This window comes from Phyllostomus hastatus, unplaced genomic scaffold (genome assembly GCF_019186645.2).
Source record: "Phyllostomus hastatus isolate PE091 unplaced genomic scaffold, TTU_PhHast_1.1 phas_contig_80, whole genome shotgun sequence".
Classification (NCBI taxonomy): Eukaryota; Metazoa; Chordata; class Mammalia; order Chiroptera; family Phyllostomidae; genus Phyllostomus; species Phyllostomus hastatus.
This window is the reverse complement of record NW_025333960.1, coordinates 4848963-4862650: the sequence shown is the minus strand read 5'-3', so window position 1 is coordinate 4862650 and position 13688 is coordinate 4848963. Positions and strand designations below refer to the sequence as shown.

Sequence of the window (13688 nt, the reverse complement as noted above, 5' to 3'; positions counted from 1 at the left end):
AATCTGAATGCAGCTTCTTACAACAATGCCAGCTGATACATTGATATAGATGAGTTTCTAGAACACTCTCCTAGTGGAGGAAGCCTGTACTACAAGGGGCCTGCCCTCCAGAAGATAATTCCCTTTTTGGGGGGGTCCCCCTCATAAATGTCTAATTAGTATTTTGTACACCTAAAACTGATGATATAATATTGTATGTCAGCTGTAATTGAAAAATAAAAAAAGTGGGCGGCGGTGGTGGCTCTGGCAGCTCTGGACTGAGTGCAAGTCACAGAATCACCATGATTCTTCAGAGGTTCTTCAGGTTCTCCTTGGCCATTCAGTCTGCGATCTCAGTCTATCTGAGGAGGAATATTGGCGTGACAGCAGTGGCATTTAAGGAGCTTGATCCTGTACAGAAACTCTTTGTGGACAAGATTAGAGAATACAAAACTAAGCGACAGTCGTCTGGAGGACCCGTTGACACTGGCCCAGAGTACCAGCAGGACTTGGAGCGGGAGCTGTTTAAGCTTAAGCAGATGTTTGGTAAAGCAGACATGAATGCATTCCCTGACTTCAAATTTGAAGATCCCAAATTCGAAGTCATCGATAAACCCTAGTCCTGAAGAAATGTAAAATTTATCTGGTAATTTTCACTTGATAAGTTGTGCAAGTGATCAGAAGTACTGGAATAAACATACATTTCAACAGCTGTCAGATGTTCTTTAATTCTGATTCCAAATAAATTATTTGATGATGAAAAAAAAGAAAAAGAAAAAAGTTAATAAAGGAAAAAAGTTATTAATGAGAAGCCATAGAAATGTCCAGGCATTTGATAACTGTATCAATTAGGGTTCCCTGGAGAACAAAACCAGTAGGATCTATCTATCTTTCTGTACACACATACACACACACACACCCCTATACACCTTTTTTTTAATCCTCTCAAGGGTATGCTTAGAGAGAAGAAGTGGGGAGGGGGGAGAGAGAGAGAAAGAAATATTGATTTGAGAGAGAAACATAGATTGCTTGCCTCCTGTACATGTCCTGACAAGTAATCGAACCCACAACCTTCTGCTACATGAGACTGATGCTCCAACCAACTGAGCAACCTGGCCAGGGCAAACCTATCTTGATATACTCGTATACTATGGAATACTACTTGGCCATAAAAAGGAAGATTTTACTTGAGACATCATGGATAGACCTGGAGAATGTTATACTAAGTGAAATAAGCAAGTAGAGAAAGATAAATACCACATGATTTTACTCATATGTGGAATCTAATGAACAAACTGAACTAATAAGCAAAATAGAGATATTCATCGATACAGAGCAGGCTGACAGCTCTGGGGGTGGAGGCATAGTCAGGGGGTAGAGAGATCAAGCAAAAAAGAAAAAGGACTCATGGGCATGGACAAAAGTGTGTTGATTGCAGGGGAAAGAGTGGTGGGTGGAGGTAGAAAGGGTATAAGGGGGATACACGGTAATGGGAAAATACAGTAAAAACATTTTTAAATTTACTCATTCATTGCTTTTAAACATAGTAAAGAAACAATGCTATTGTCTAACTCAAGTCCAAAAGGACTTGACTTTTTAAAAATTTTATTTTATTGTTATTCAATTGCAGTTTTCCTTATTTTCTCCCATTACTCTCCCCTGCCCTACCCACCCTCACCTCTTACATTCAATCACCCCTCCCATTGTCCCTGCCCATGAGCCCTCTATACATGTTTCCTGACTTGACCCTTCCCCTTCTTTCCCCCATTACCCTGCTTCCCCCTCCCCTCTGGTCACTGTCTGTTCTTTATTTCCGTGTCCCTGGTTCTATTTTGCTCTCTTTGACTGACTTTTAAAATGCCTGATGGTATTTTGATTAAAGTTGAGTAGTTTCTTAAACTCCTGTAAAGGGTAATTTTAACATTAGAAGTCTAAAATCTGAAAGCATGTTCCTTAAACAACAATAAAATAAGAGTTAAAACAATAAGTAAATAAAATCTGAAAGCAACTTGAATTTTGGAGAACACGTTTTTCACTTATAGGGAATTTCAGACACATTAAAATCTTTTCAGAATCCAAATCAGCACCACAGTGGGATCAATAAGCCATATCACAAAATAGATTGAGTTAAAAAAATTTTTACTGTCTTCAGTGAAAGGCTCTTCTATGTTAATCTTATGGGAAAATACTCTTTTATCACATCATACTTATCTTTCTGAAGGACAAGTATTCTTTCATAGCACCATTTCAGATATGACCTTGATTATGGGTGAACTTAATTCATTGCACACAATATAAACCTTCAAATTAAATTCTCCTTTGTTTCAAATTTATGACCAGGAAAATTAGCCTCCTGTTCGAGTGAAGGAAGAGCGTCATTAGTAATGCAGTGTCTTTAAATGTGACTCTCAGTGTATCATGCAGATCGCTCTGTGATGTTAAGTGGAGCACACACGGCTTCTGCAGATCATTCCTCAAGTTTCTCAGGAGACCAATGTTGATAAAATGTAAGATATTAAGTCTTTTACAGGTGACCCAAAATGTATTTTTTACATTGAAAAAATTTTTAAGGGAATGTACATATATCATCCTTATGCTGGCATGTGAGAATAACTTTACATGTTGTCAAAAGCTGGCATGTGAGAATAACTTTAAGGATTAATTTTTAATTTCTGAAGATCCTCAAAATTTTATCTTCATAATTTGCTGAATCACTTCTTTCTGGATGCTGTAATTTTGGCTCTCTTTGTAGAAACTACTCTAGTATTCCAACATCACTGCAGGCTGATAAAGAAAATAATATGGGAAGCCCTTTTCCTTTTTAAAAAATGTGTATCTAATATAATTTCCATATTATTGTACTGCACCCTTTAATAAAAAGAGAGACAGATTCTCTCAATTCTGAGGATCAAGAGAAAGTCTGTATCTGATTAATTGAAATGCCTGCTCCCATGGACCAGTGAGGCCTCACCACCAAGCTTCAGGTCTCCTTGTGTCTGTGGCAGCTCATATGCTTGGAGTTTAGTTTAGTGACCAGTTATTAGAACTCTTTTCAGTCACAAAGTTTTTCTTATTTCCCCTGCATTTCTAGATTCATGGTATTGGTGTTTTAATCAGTTCTCCATTTTTATTGAACTTTACTTTTATAATAGATAATCTGGTACCTTGCAGGCAAGTAGGCAATACATGTGTATCAATGAAACCATTGCTATCATCTCTACACTAGGAAATGTAAGCTTACATTGATTATAGTAAAATTATTTATCTTAATTTTATAAATCTATTAATTGTTTACTTACAGGTTGTTAAAGGCTAAGTTTAATTTCCTTATTATTTACAATTTAAGATTACTGAGAGCAGGTTCCAGATTTCAAGTAAGAAATGTTGAAGAGAGAATTTCACTTTTCAAGTTTGTGAATGATAGAAGTGTGAACTGAATGAGTCAGTGTTGCTAAATGAATTTTAACAAAAATAGCTATGGTAGACTACTTTGCCAGTTCTCACACATACACATGCACACACACACACACAAGACAGCTTTTACAGTTGTGATATAATACTCCATATATGTCTTTATTTTGTGACTGAGATCATATCTGTGAAAACTAGGCTTTCAAAAGAGTGTAGGAAAAATTGAGAACAACTGTTTGTTGGCTCCCCTTCCCAGATTTATTTCAATATAATTGACATATAGCATTGTGTAAGTTTAAGGTATATGTGTTGATTTGGTACACTGACACATTACAAAATGATATCTACCATAACATTAGCTAAAACCTGCCTCATGGCACCTAATTACTATTTTTTTGTTGTGAGAATGTTTAATATCTACTCTTTTAACAACTTTCAAGTAGTTTTTATTGCCTTCTAACTAATAAAATGCTGGTCCTACCAAGTGGATTCACTTTGGTCTCTGAGATACAGATTTGTTCTCCTGGAAGTCAAGATTGAGCATTAATCTTTTTTTTTAAGATTTTATTTATTTATTTATTTATTTTAGAGAGGAAAGGGAGGGAGATAGAGAGAGAGAGAGAAACATCAATATGCGGTTGCTGGGGGTCATGTCCTGCAACCCAGGTACGTGGCCTGACTGGGAATCGAATCTGTGACACTTTGGTTCGCAGCCTGCGCTCAATCCACTGAGCTATGCCAGCCAGGGCTGAGCATTAAACTTTTGATAGCGTGTCCAAATTTAGGTTTAGAATATTCAAATTGTTAAGCTACCAGTCCTTAAAATTTTTATGCAGTTTTTTTGTATAAAAGTTTTGAACTCATGGAATACCCTACAATATTACATTTTTCTTGGTTTCAGAACTGTTAATATTGCTTTAAAAAGTAACAAAATATTAGGACAGTTCCTTACTCTTAATCCTCCTTTTCCTTTTCCCTCTCAAACATAGTTTACTCCAATTGGTTAATCTCAGTCTGTACATAAATAGAATGACGTTTAGGACAAAAAGACTTTTTTTCTCCCAATTTGGTAGATATATTGGGTTTTATGATCCATTGCAGGGAATTTGTTTTTTGACTTTGGGTAACTTAGTTATTCCCTCTGGACTATTGCCTCATCTGTGATATGATAGGTTGGACTGCTTTTTCTCTAGAGTCCTTTAAGCATTAGAATTTTATGAATCTATATCAATTCAAAGTCACTGAAATTCATCACTGACTTGAAGAAGACCTCAAATTTGGAGAAAATTCTTTATTACTAAGAGTATATAAAGTGATTCTATAATCTATTGTTGATTCTAGATATTTTTTCATAAAATATTACATAGAGAATTATGGTAGAAAGGAATGCCATCTTCATTTTAAAAGTCTCAACTTTACAGAAGAGGAGTTATTTAAATATTATAATTTTAAAAATTAAATCTATTCCTCTTGAAAGAAAAACTGGTTCCTGATTTCATTCTATATTTCATTCCAATATTATACATCTGAAATCACTATGAATTTGTAGCCATAATGTCCTTCAACCTTTGCCTTGGCAGAAATACTCAGCAAATAATGGATAAAATAAAATAAGAAAACATTTTTTATTCGTCTGTCTTCTTTCTCTGACTTGTGCTTTACTTCATTGAGGATGTTTCCTAGCTTTGGTGTGTCAAAATATCGTTTTGAGGTCCCAAAGTCTTTGAAATATCTTGAAGACAGTATAGAGCTGTAGCAACCAGGTCCTGTATCCAGTAATCATCAAAATCCTAGCCTATTTTAAGAGATTATTTTTTAGTTTCTATTTTGTTTTTTAATAAACTAGCAAATACTTTCTAAATATTCCAATAAAATACTATCAGCTAAAGACAGGGCTTAATGCAAGTGAGTTATATAGTTCTCACTAGGCAGTGGTTCTCCATGTTGGTTCCCCATCAGAATCATTATAAGCATCTCTACAAATCCCCACTGCCCAGTCCTCACTTCAGTCTACTGAGAGCAGTGGTCTGGGCTGGAGCTCAGATATCAATAGTGTTGAAAGATGCCTAGGTGATTCCAGTATGAAGACACAATTAGACCCTCTCATTAGGGTTCTTTGTTTGAAATATCACAATAACCTAGATATTAGAGGACTATCACCTAATGTACTGGGGTTTTGGATAGTGAAATATGGTAGAGATTGCCTTGTAGGGTGAGTCAGGATTGAGTTGGAAGACTGCCTCTATCAATACCAGTTATGTTAACTTGGAAACATATTTTACTGTGGTCTGAAATTTTATTCCAGCTTTAGCATTAATCTTCAAAACTTAATTTATAGCAATTTTCTATATCACATCAAGAAGTTGATAGATTCAAAATTTCAATCCAGTAGATTTGGTACAAAGGGCCATGTGTTGAAGAGACCTTTAGTTTGATATTCAGCTAATTGTGGTTAAGAAGACTTAGATTTTAGGAATTTAAAATTCAATGGATTGATGTTGATATTTCCATTATCTAAGGAGTAAGAGACTTCTGAGCAAATCAGTAGCATAAGCCTTGTTAATGTGTCCTGAATGCAGTAAGCCTATGTACAAAATGCAAGCTATTTTGAGAACTTTGTTAAGTTAATGTTCATCCTCATTACAACTGATTCTTATACATTTTTTAAAGCAGCCTTGGAAACTGAGAGGAAACAATGGGAGAGCCTGAGATGAGAGGCAGAGAATTTGGACTCTTATCTGGATTTTGCCATTTATTATCAGTTTAGTTATGAGTAATTACTTAATCTTTGCATCTTAATATCCTCATCTGTAAAATGGAAATAAGAATATCTACAGGGTTCTTATGAGGCTCAGATTAGATCATTCATTTTCATTCATTTATTCAACAAATATGTGATTCACAAAGTGCCTGTTACCTGCGAGGCAGCAGTCTAGATGTGAAGGATGTAAAGAAGGAAAATTAGTCCTTGGGAGGAGTTAGCAAATATATTAGTCACTACTCACATTTAAAAAAAATCATATTGTAAGCCCTTTGAAGAGGAGTTGCTCTTTCATCTTCATGTTTCTATTTCTCACTACCTGGCACATAACATATAGAAAGATCTAAAATACTGGTTATAAGAATGAATGAATCTCACAATTTATTTCCTTGAAAATAGTTTGTTACTCTAGACTGGTTCTCTCTTGAACAAGTTGAAATGAGTAAATGTGGATGTGGTTTAATTTCCCTGCTGGTTTAAACTACCACATGAACTTGAACATGGTAGTCTAATGTGAGGTCCTTTCAAACCACAGCAATGGGTAATCTTTTTAGTTGGAGCTTGATTTAATATAAGTTAGTATTCCCTTTTTTCTAATCAGCATTCAACTTCAGGAGTACCTGTTTTTGACTTAATGTCCTTTTTATATTTGGTGTATTTGAACTCCAGTATTTCTGCTTGAAAGGAAGAGAAATCCTTTACTTGACATTATTTTTTTCCATTAAGTTTCTTAAAAAGTCACTTCAGGCTTTAGCTGAAGAGCTCAGTTGGTTAGAATATCATCCTGATATGCCAAGGTTGCATGTTCAGTTCCTGGTCAGGGCACATATAAGAGTCGACCCATAAATGCATTAAAAAGTGGAACAACAGCCCTGACTGGTGTGGCTCAGTGGATTGAGTGCCAGCCTGCAAACCAAAGGGTCACCAGTTTGATTCCTGGTCATGACACATGCCTGGGTTGCAGGCCAGGACCCTGGTACAGGGTGTGTGAGAGGCAACCACACACTGATGTCTCTCTCTCTCCCTTCCCTTCTCTCTAAAAATAAAGAAATAAAATATTTTTAAAAAGTGGAACAATGAATTGATGTGTGTGTCTCTCTCTCAGTCTCTCTCCCCCACCCTGCCCCCAACTCTCCCTCTCATTTCCTTTCTCTTTAAAATCAATTAATAATTTTTTCTTTTAAAAAAAGGCACTTTATAAATGTGATTTCAAACAGCTTGGGTTGTAATCTTTTTACTTTATGGGAAGAAAGAGTTCGGTTTCAGCAGTGCTCCTACCACATGGCCTGGATAACACTCAATGCAGAGATTTTTTAAACCTGAACAGTACAGCTAGCAACAAATGCGTTGCTTGTGCATTTGGTCTGTGTTCACAGGTTATTCTAAAGTAGGTCAGGGACTGTGGTTGGTGTCTTTTTCTATAGTCTTTTAGAGAATGTGAACAAGTGGAGAATTGCAATCTTCTTTCATACTGGGTTACAGAAGTAAATACTTTTGAGGATTTAAGTTTTGTCTCTTTATAACAGGTTATTCTCTCTGCAGCCCCATGTATATTTAGTATAGCTGAAGGAGGACTTTGTGTGCTGAATGCCAGTCTTTATTTGAATAACAGAATTTTAAAGTCAAAAGAACCTTGAACTTGATCCAGGCCTGCCATCCATATTCTACACAGATAAAATTGAGGAGGAATGAAGAGGCTGTGATAGTCAGCATCAGTGTGTGTGTTGGAAGTCAGGGGTCCTGGGATGCTTTTCCTGAGTTTTTGTTCTACTGATTGTCCACTGGGTTAGAACTATGTGAATCCTGCCAGCTTCTATGGATACTGCTAGGAAAAAATTCACAGATAGTCAATGTAAGATATATATAATGTTTATGTGCCTGTGTGTATGTAATTGTGTAAATTGATAGTGATGTGTAAGTTTACAGATTTAAAGTCTTAAAAAGTAAATTCCATTTTCTTTCTTTTTTAAAAAATATTTTATTTATTTATTTTTAGAGAGGGAAGGGAGGGAGAGAGAGAGAGAGAAACATCAATGTGTGGTTGCTGGGGGTCATGGCCTGCAACCCAGGCATGTACCCTGACTGGGAATTGAACCTGCGACACTTTGGTTCGCAGCCTGCGCTCAATCCACTGAGCTATGCCAGCCAGGGCATAAATTCCATTTTCAAATATTCATTTGTACACAGTTCAGGGAGCCCATGTTCAATGTGGCCTACAAGGATTTGGGTTGGGCTCCATCCTACTCTTTAAAAGTCACTCACATGGCCCTTGGCATAGATGCTTCTTAGGTAGCCAAGAGCACACACTATTTTCCCACATCTGAGGTTATAAAGTTAGTGCTACCTCTGCCTGGCATTAAATCTGGTTTTCTTAGGCAAGAGATGAATGAACACCAGAGAGGTTAAATTTTTTGCTCAGAGGTTCACAACATATAGTGACAAGTTAGCAATAAAGTGTATGTACCTCCATTTGTAAAACCTCAGCTCCCAAGTTCTGCTATAGCCCCAGCTGCTGCCGCACAGGCTCTTCATCCCTGGAGGCATGGGAAAACATCATGGGTTTTTTTCATGGAAAGTAAGAGCCTCATAGCTATGACTTTTGCTAGCAGGTCATGGAAAGAAAGCACTGGTGTTACTCATTTTGTGGGTTAGAGATGTGAGTAATGTATGGCAAGCCCTAGCGTGCTCCAGCGGCACTGTCTCATGCATTTTGTAGAAAGAAGTTTCTTACCAAGATAGCCCTTTTCTGAGTTCAGTTTCCAGGATCTCCAGATAGACTGAATTCCCAAACTGTTATGGAACACAAATGGGGAAGAAAAAAGTAAATTGAGTATCAAATTTACATTGACTACTTCATACTTTTCACTGTACTTTTTCAGAGTGCAAATTCACCTGCACCAGTGGTAAATGCTTGTATCTTGGTTCACTGGTCTGTAACCAACAGAACGACTGTGGGGACAACAGTGATGAAGAAAACTGTCTCCTGGTGACTGAACATCCACCTCCAGGCATCTTCAACTGTAAGTCCCTTCTACTCACCTTTGTATCACTAAGTTTGGTTGTTTTTGAAATGGTTAGGAGGCAGGGTCATGTGGAAATGGGAAAGATGTTATTATTTTTTTGAGAAGAAAACACATTTTCATTTTCATAAAAGGGAATTTTTTCTTCATTTAATATAGAAAGATGGTGTCTCTAAAAGTGAGAAATGTATTCTAGTTACAGAGATGGCCAGTGGCACCCACTCTGTTTTAGAATAAACAGGCTTTTGCTACTTATCTTAGAAGCACTGACAGGGTTCCAAGAAATAATATGTCAATTTAGTATTCTTCCTGTCAGTTCTGTAGAATTTTTAAGAGTAATTTTAAACAATTTTAAAATAATTTCAAATAAATAATTTTAAATAAGCAAAGAAAGGTGTGTGGAGAGTCCATAATCAATCATGTAATTAAAATAATAAAATAGAAAAATTTGCATTGAACCTTTAAAAAATGTTCTGATCATGTTTTTTTCTATTCAGTACCAGATGGAAAACAGCTTAAGTGAGGTAGGTGTTTACATATGTGAATCCCAAGGTTGAGGCTTTGAGCATTTCTTGCATGTAAAAATGTGAAATTAGAGCTTGAAGTTCATTGATTTTTGATCTCATGATTTTTATGAAGAGGAAGAAAAGGGAAGGCATTTTTGAAACACTGCTGAACTTTTCTTAGGAGAAATGGTTTATTGTTTCCTTGGGCTAAGTGAAGTGTGTTGAGAATGAGAGAATGTTTTTACAGTAGTTTGCCCTGGAAGTATGTTTATAGCACATTCTCCATGGGGCCTGAGGTCTTCTTACTGAGATCATTTCATGAAACATTTAGCTATCTCTTCAGTTTTACTGACATTATTTTGAGAAGTTATATTTGTTTTTATTCATAGCTTTTAAATTTTTGTTATGAAAAGTATACTATATAAATATTGATACTATAATGTGAAATGGGGAGAGATTTTTAAAAAGAAGTAATTTTCTCTATTCCTACTATATTTTTATATTGGGGGAAAGCTTAGAAAATGACTATGCCTAGTAAATTTTAAGCCTGCTATTTATGCTTGCTAAATTCAAGAATTTAATAGTTCAACAGTTTTGTTGAAGTTTTTCTGATTTTTTAAGCATGTTCTTAGAGACCTATCTCTATGCTTTCAGAAGATAATTTAACTTTCTTGGTATTTGGTCCATGTGTTTCCTCTGGTGGTGTTTTGTGCAATAGCCTTTGCAGTCCTCAATGCTGTAATTTGAGTAATGCATCTTACCTTAACCCGTTACCTTAGAGAATGGGTTCCCAAAGTGATTGATTGTCCTGCCTGCTTCAAGCCAGACTGCTGGGATCTTGGCCCTGGCACTTACCTAATAGTCAGGCAGCTCTGTGGCTTTATCTGCACAATGTGTCATGACAGTGGGTATTGTGAGGATTAGGTGGGATGGTCCTCATAAAGCAATTACAACAGAACCTTGCTAGTACTAAGCTCTTGACATAGGTCAGCTAGACTCAAACCAGGTATGTTAGTAGGAAAAGAGCAATGTAAAGGCATTTTCTTGCTTTATTTTCTCTAGACTTGAGTAACAGCAAACGCATACATGATAAGCCATGGAGAGACAATTAGGACTGTGTGTGGTACCTTGACTGGATTTGAGAGTTCTGTGTAAAAAGCAGGCAGTGCCTAGGGCACTTCACAGACTGTTTTTTGAATCTTGAAGGTGCTTCTCCTTTATTTCAGGATCTTTCCACTGCAGTTCTCCTATTGTACCAGACCCCTTCCCTGCCTGCCCTGCCCTGCCCTTCTTTCTCATCACTACTATTCCATGTTTTTGAAAACCTATTTCCAGATATGTTTTCTATCTATTTTTATATATGTAAATATTTAATTTTGCTTAGAAGCCAGTGAAGTAGTTACATCTATATATGGTTCAGCATTGCCCAGGCAGCTATAAGAATTTGGCTTAACAGAGGAATCTGAAGATCCTATTGACAAACTCTTGGTCTCTTTTAAAGCTTGTTGTGTCCTTATAGCTGAAATGGAAGGATATTTACAATGTGCTCTCTTTTCAGAAGACTAGAAAGCTAGGAGACAGAATGACAAAGGGCAAGACCATGGGGGAGGCTTTAGTTTGAGTTTCAGTTTAAAGAAGTGATTAAACCCCATTACGGTTTAGTTTATCTGTAAAATGGGAATAATTTCTTCCATATAAGGTTTCTCTGAGTATTTAAATAAGATAATAAATATGAAAAGAATAGTCTGTATAACCACATCATCCCCACTCATTGTGTAGCCATTTTGGGGGGGAGGTGGGCCATCATGACTGTATCATCCATCATAATGCCAAAAACACTTATATAACAGGAGTTACCATGTGTCCAAAGGTGAGTTCATCCTCAGAGAGTCTGGGTGTTTCTCACTTATTCTGCCTTCTAGAGAAGGCTTCCAAGGTGAAGGTGGCTTGCTCTGATCTAGTCAGCAGCCCCCTCTACACTGCTTTCCTCTGGTTCTCTGCAAGTACTAGAAAAAGCCAGGCCCACTTGTTACATCGAGACATTCAGAGTTTGTTGTAGCTGGTCTGTTGCTTAATGTCAGGTGCCTTTGGGAAAGGGTGTAGCTTCTCTGCTCTTTGATGATGATAGAGGGTGATCTAATATTTATTGAATATATTCGCTTCCATATACTATTTTGCAAGAGTACAGAGTAAACAAAGGATATTTTTCTTCCTATTAATAGCTGTGTAATGATGCTTTCAAGCTTTCCATTTGTACGTGGGTTTTAATGTATCTACCAACGTGTTTTCTACAACAGATGGACAATATGCCCTTCATGGAATGCTAACTCTGATGATAAAGCTCACCTTATACTCCACCTTGAGAACTTGAAGTATTAGAGGAATTCTTGTTTATAAAAACGGTGCACTCCAGAAAAACAAATAGTGTTTTCCCTTGTTCTTATATAAGAACAAGATACATTTATTTGATCTGGTTTGTCCTCACCTGGAGGAAATATTTAGTGTTCTGATATTTGATTGCACATAGGATAAAGCAAGATGAACTCTTCTAGATTTCCAGATGAGTTTGAATCAGTTTGCTGCCTTTGTTGTTGGCTGTGGGCATGCACCATGGCTCAGATGTGTTGGTCTTCTCTGTCTTTCATGTGATATTTGCTAAAAGTTAGCATGAATTAAGATTAGAAAGCAAATGTTACTGTCATTTGTGAAGTCAGCAATGCTAATGATAATGGAAGACCTTTCAATAACCATAACTAGCTTTTCCCTTGAAAAAGATTTTGGAACCTAGACTGAGTGGCATCACCTGCTTCTCTACTTAATTATGGTCAAGCTGCCCATTGTCTGAGGCTAGTTTATTTTTTGTGAGCCCCAAGGGTTCTGCACAGACATTGTAGACTGAGCTGGTGTTGTCTCATGATGAAAGAGGTTTGCTGTATTCACATTTTTACAGAAGAGGAAAATGCTATCAGCCTAAGTTGCCAGGTTTCCTCACGATTTTCCTCTTGGTTGCTGCATCAAAATATTGTACTCCTCAACACTAAAATAACAAACTATACAAATAATTATTTTATATTTTATAATAAATATATAAATATAAATTATATTTACAAAAATAAAATTAAATGTCTTCTTTGGTTATTGTGCCAGGCATTGTGGGGATGAAAGAAAACATAGATCCTCTTATCAAGGTGTTGATATTCCCTGTGCTTCTGAGACTTGAATGTCTATTTCCTTCACCATATTAGGAAAATGTTCCTTCATTATTTTTTCAAATAGACTTCCAATTTCTTGCTCTTTGTCTTTTCCTTCTGGCACCCCTATGATGTGAATTTTGGAATGCTTGAAGTTGTTCAGAGGCTGCTTATGATATCCATGTTTTTTTTAATTCTTTTTTCTTCTTCTTGTTCTGATTGGTTGTTTTTTGCTTCTTTTTTTTTTTAAAGATTTATTTATTTATTTCATTTTTTAGAGAGGGAAGGGAGGGGGAGAGAGAGAGAGAGAGAGAGAGAGAGAGAGAGAGAGAGAGAGAGAGAAACATCAATGTGCAGTTGCTGGGGCTTATGGCCTGCAACCCAGGCATGTACCCTGCTGGGAATCGAACCTGCGACACTTTGGTTCGCAGCCCACGCTCAATCCACTGAGCTACACCAGCCAGGGCATGTTTTTTGCTTCTTTATGTTTCAAATCATTGATTTAATTCTCTGCTTCATCCACTCTACTGTTGTTTTCCTGTAAATTTTTCTTTATTTCAATTACTGAATCTTTTGTTTCTGATTGGTTCTTTTTTATGATGCTGAGGTCCTCACTAAGTTCCTTGAGTATCCTTATAGCCACTGTTTTGAACTCTGCATCTAATAGATTGTTTATCTCCATTTTGTTTAGCTCTTTTTCAGGAGTTCTGATCTATTCTTTCATTTGGGCCATGTTTGTTTGTCTCCTCATTTTGCCAGCCTCCCTGTGTTTGTTTCTATGTATTAGGTAGAGCTGCTATGACTCCTTGTTGTGGTAACA

General features: G+C 36.6%; 2 protein-coding genes across 4 annotated transcripts in view; both read left to right on the top strand.

Moving 5' to 3' along the window:
• LDLRAD4 (low density lipoprotein receptor class A domain containing 4) overlaps window positions 1-13688 on the top strand; it is a 597995-nt gene that overhangs the window by 271330 nt on the left and 312977 nt on the right. For all 3 annotated transcript variants that reach the window (XM_045850254.1, XM_045850255.1, XM_045850253.1), the window contains exon 4: window positions 9031-9171. In XM_045850254.1, coding sequence (XP_045706210.1) covers window positions 9031-9171 — 141 coding nt within the window. The remainder of the gene's footprint in view (window positions 1-9030; window positions 9172-13688) is intronic.
• LOC123826271 (ATP synthase-coupling factor 6, mitochondrial-like) lies at window positions 282-746 on the top strand. The gene has a single exon (XM_045850257.1). The coding sequence runs from the start codon at window positions 282-284 to the stop codon at window positions 597-599; it is 318 nt and encodes a 105-aa protein (XP_045706213.1). The 3' UTR covers window positions 600-746.

What these genes read in the sequence shown, in the direction of transcription:
- LOC123826271 (XM_045850257.1), top strand. Translation starts at nt 282, where the DNA reads ATGATTCTTCAGAGGTTCTTCAGGTTCTCCTTGGCCATTCAGTCTGCG.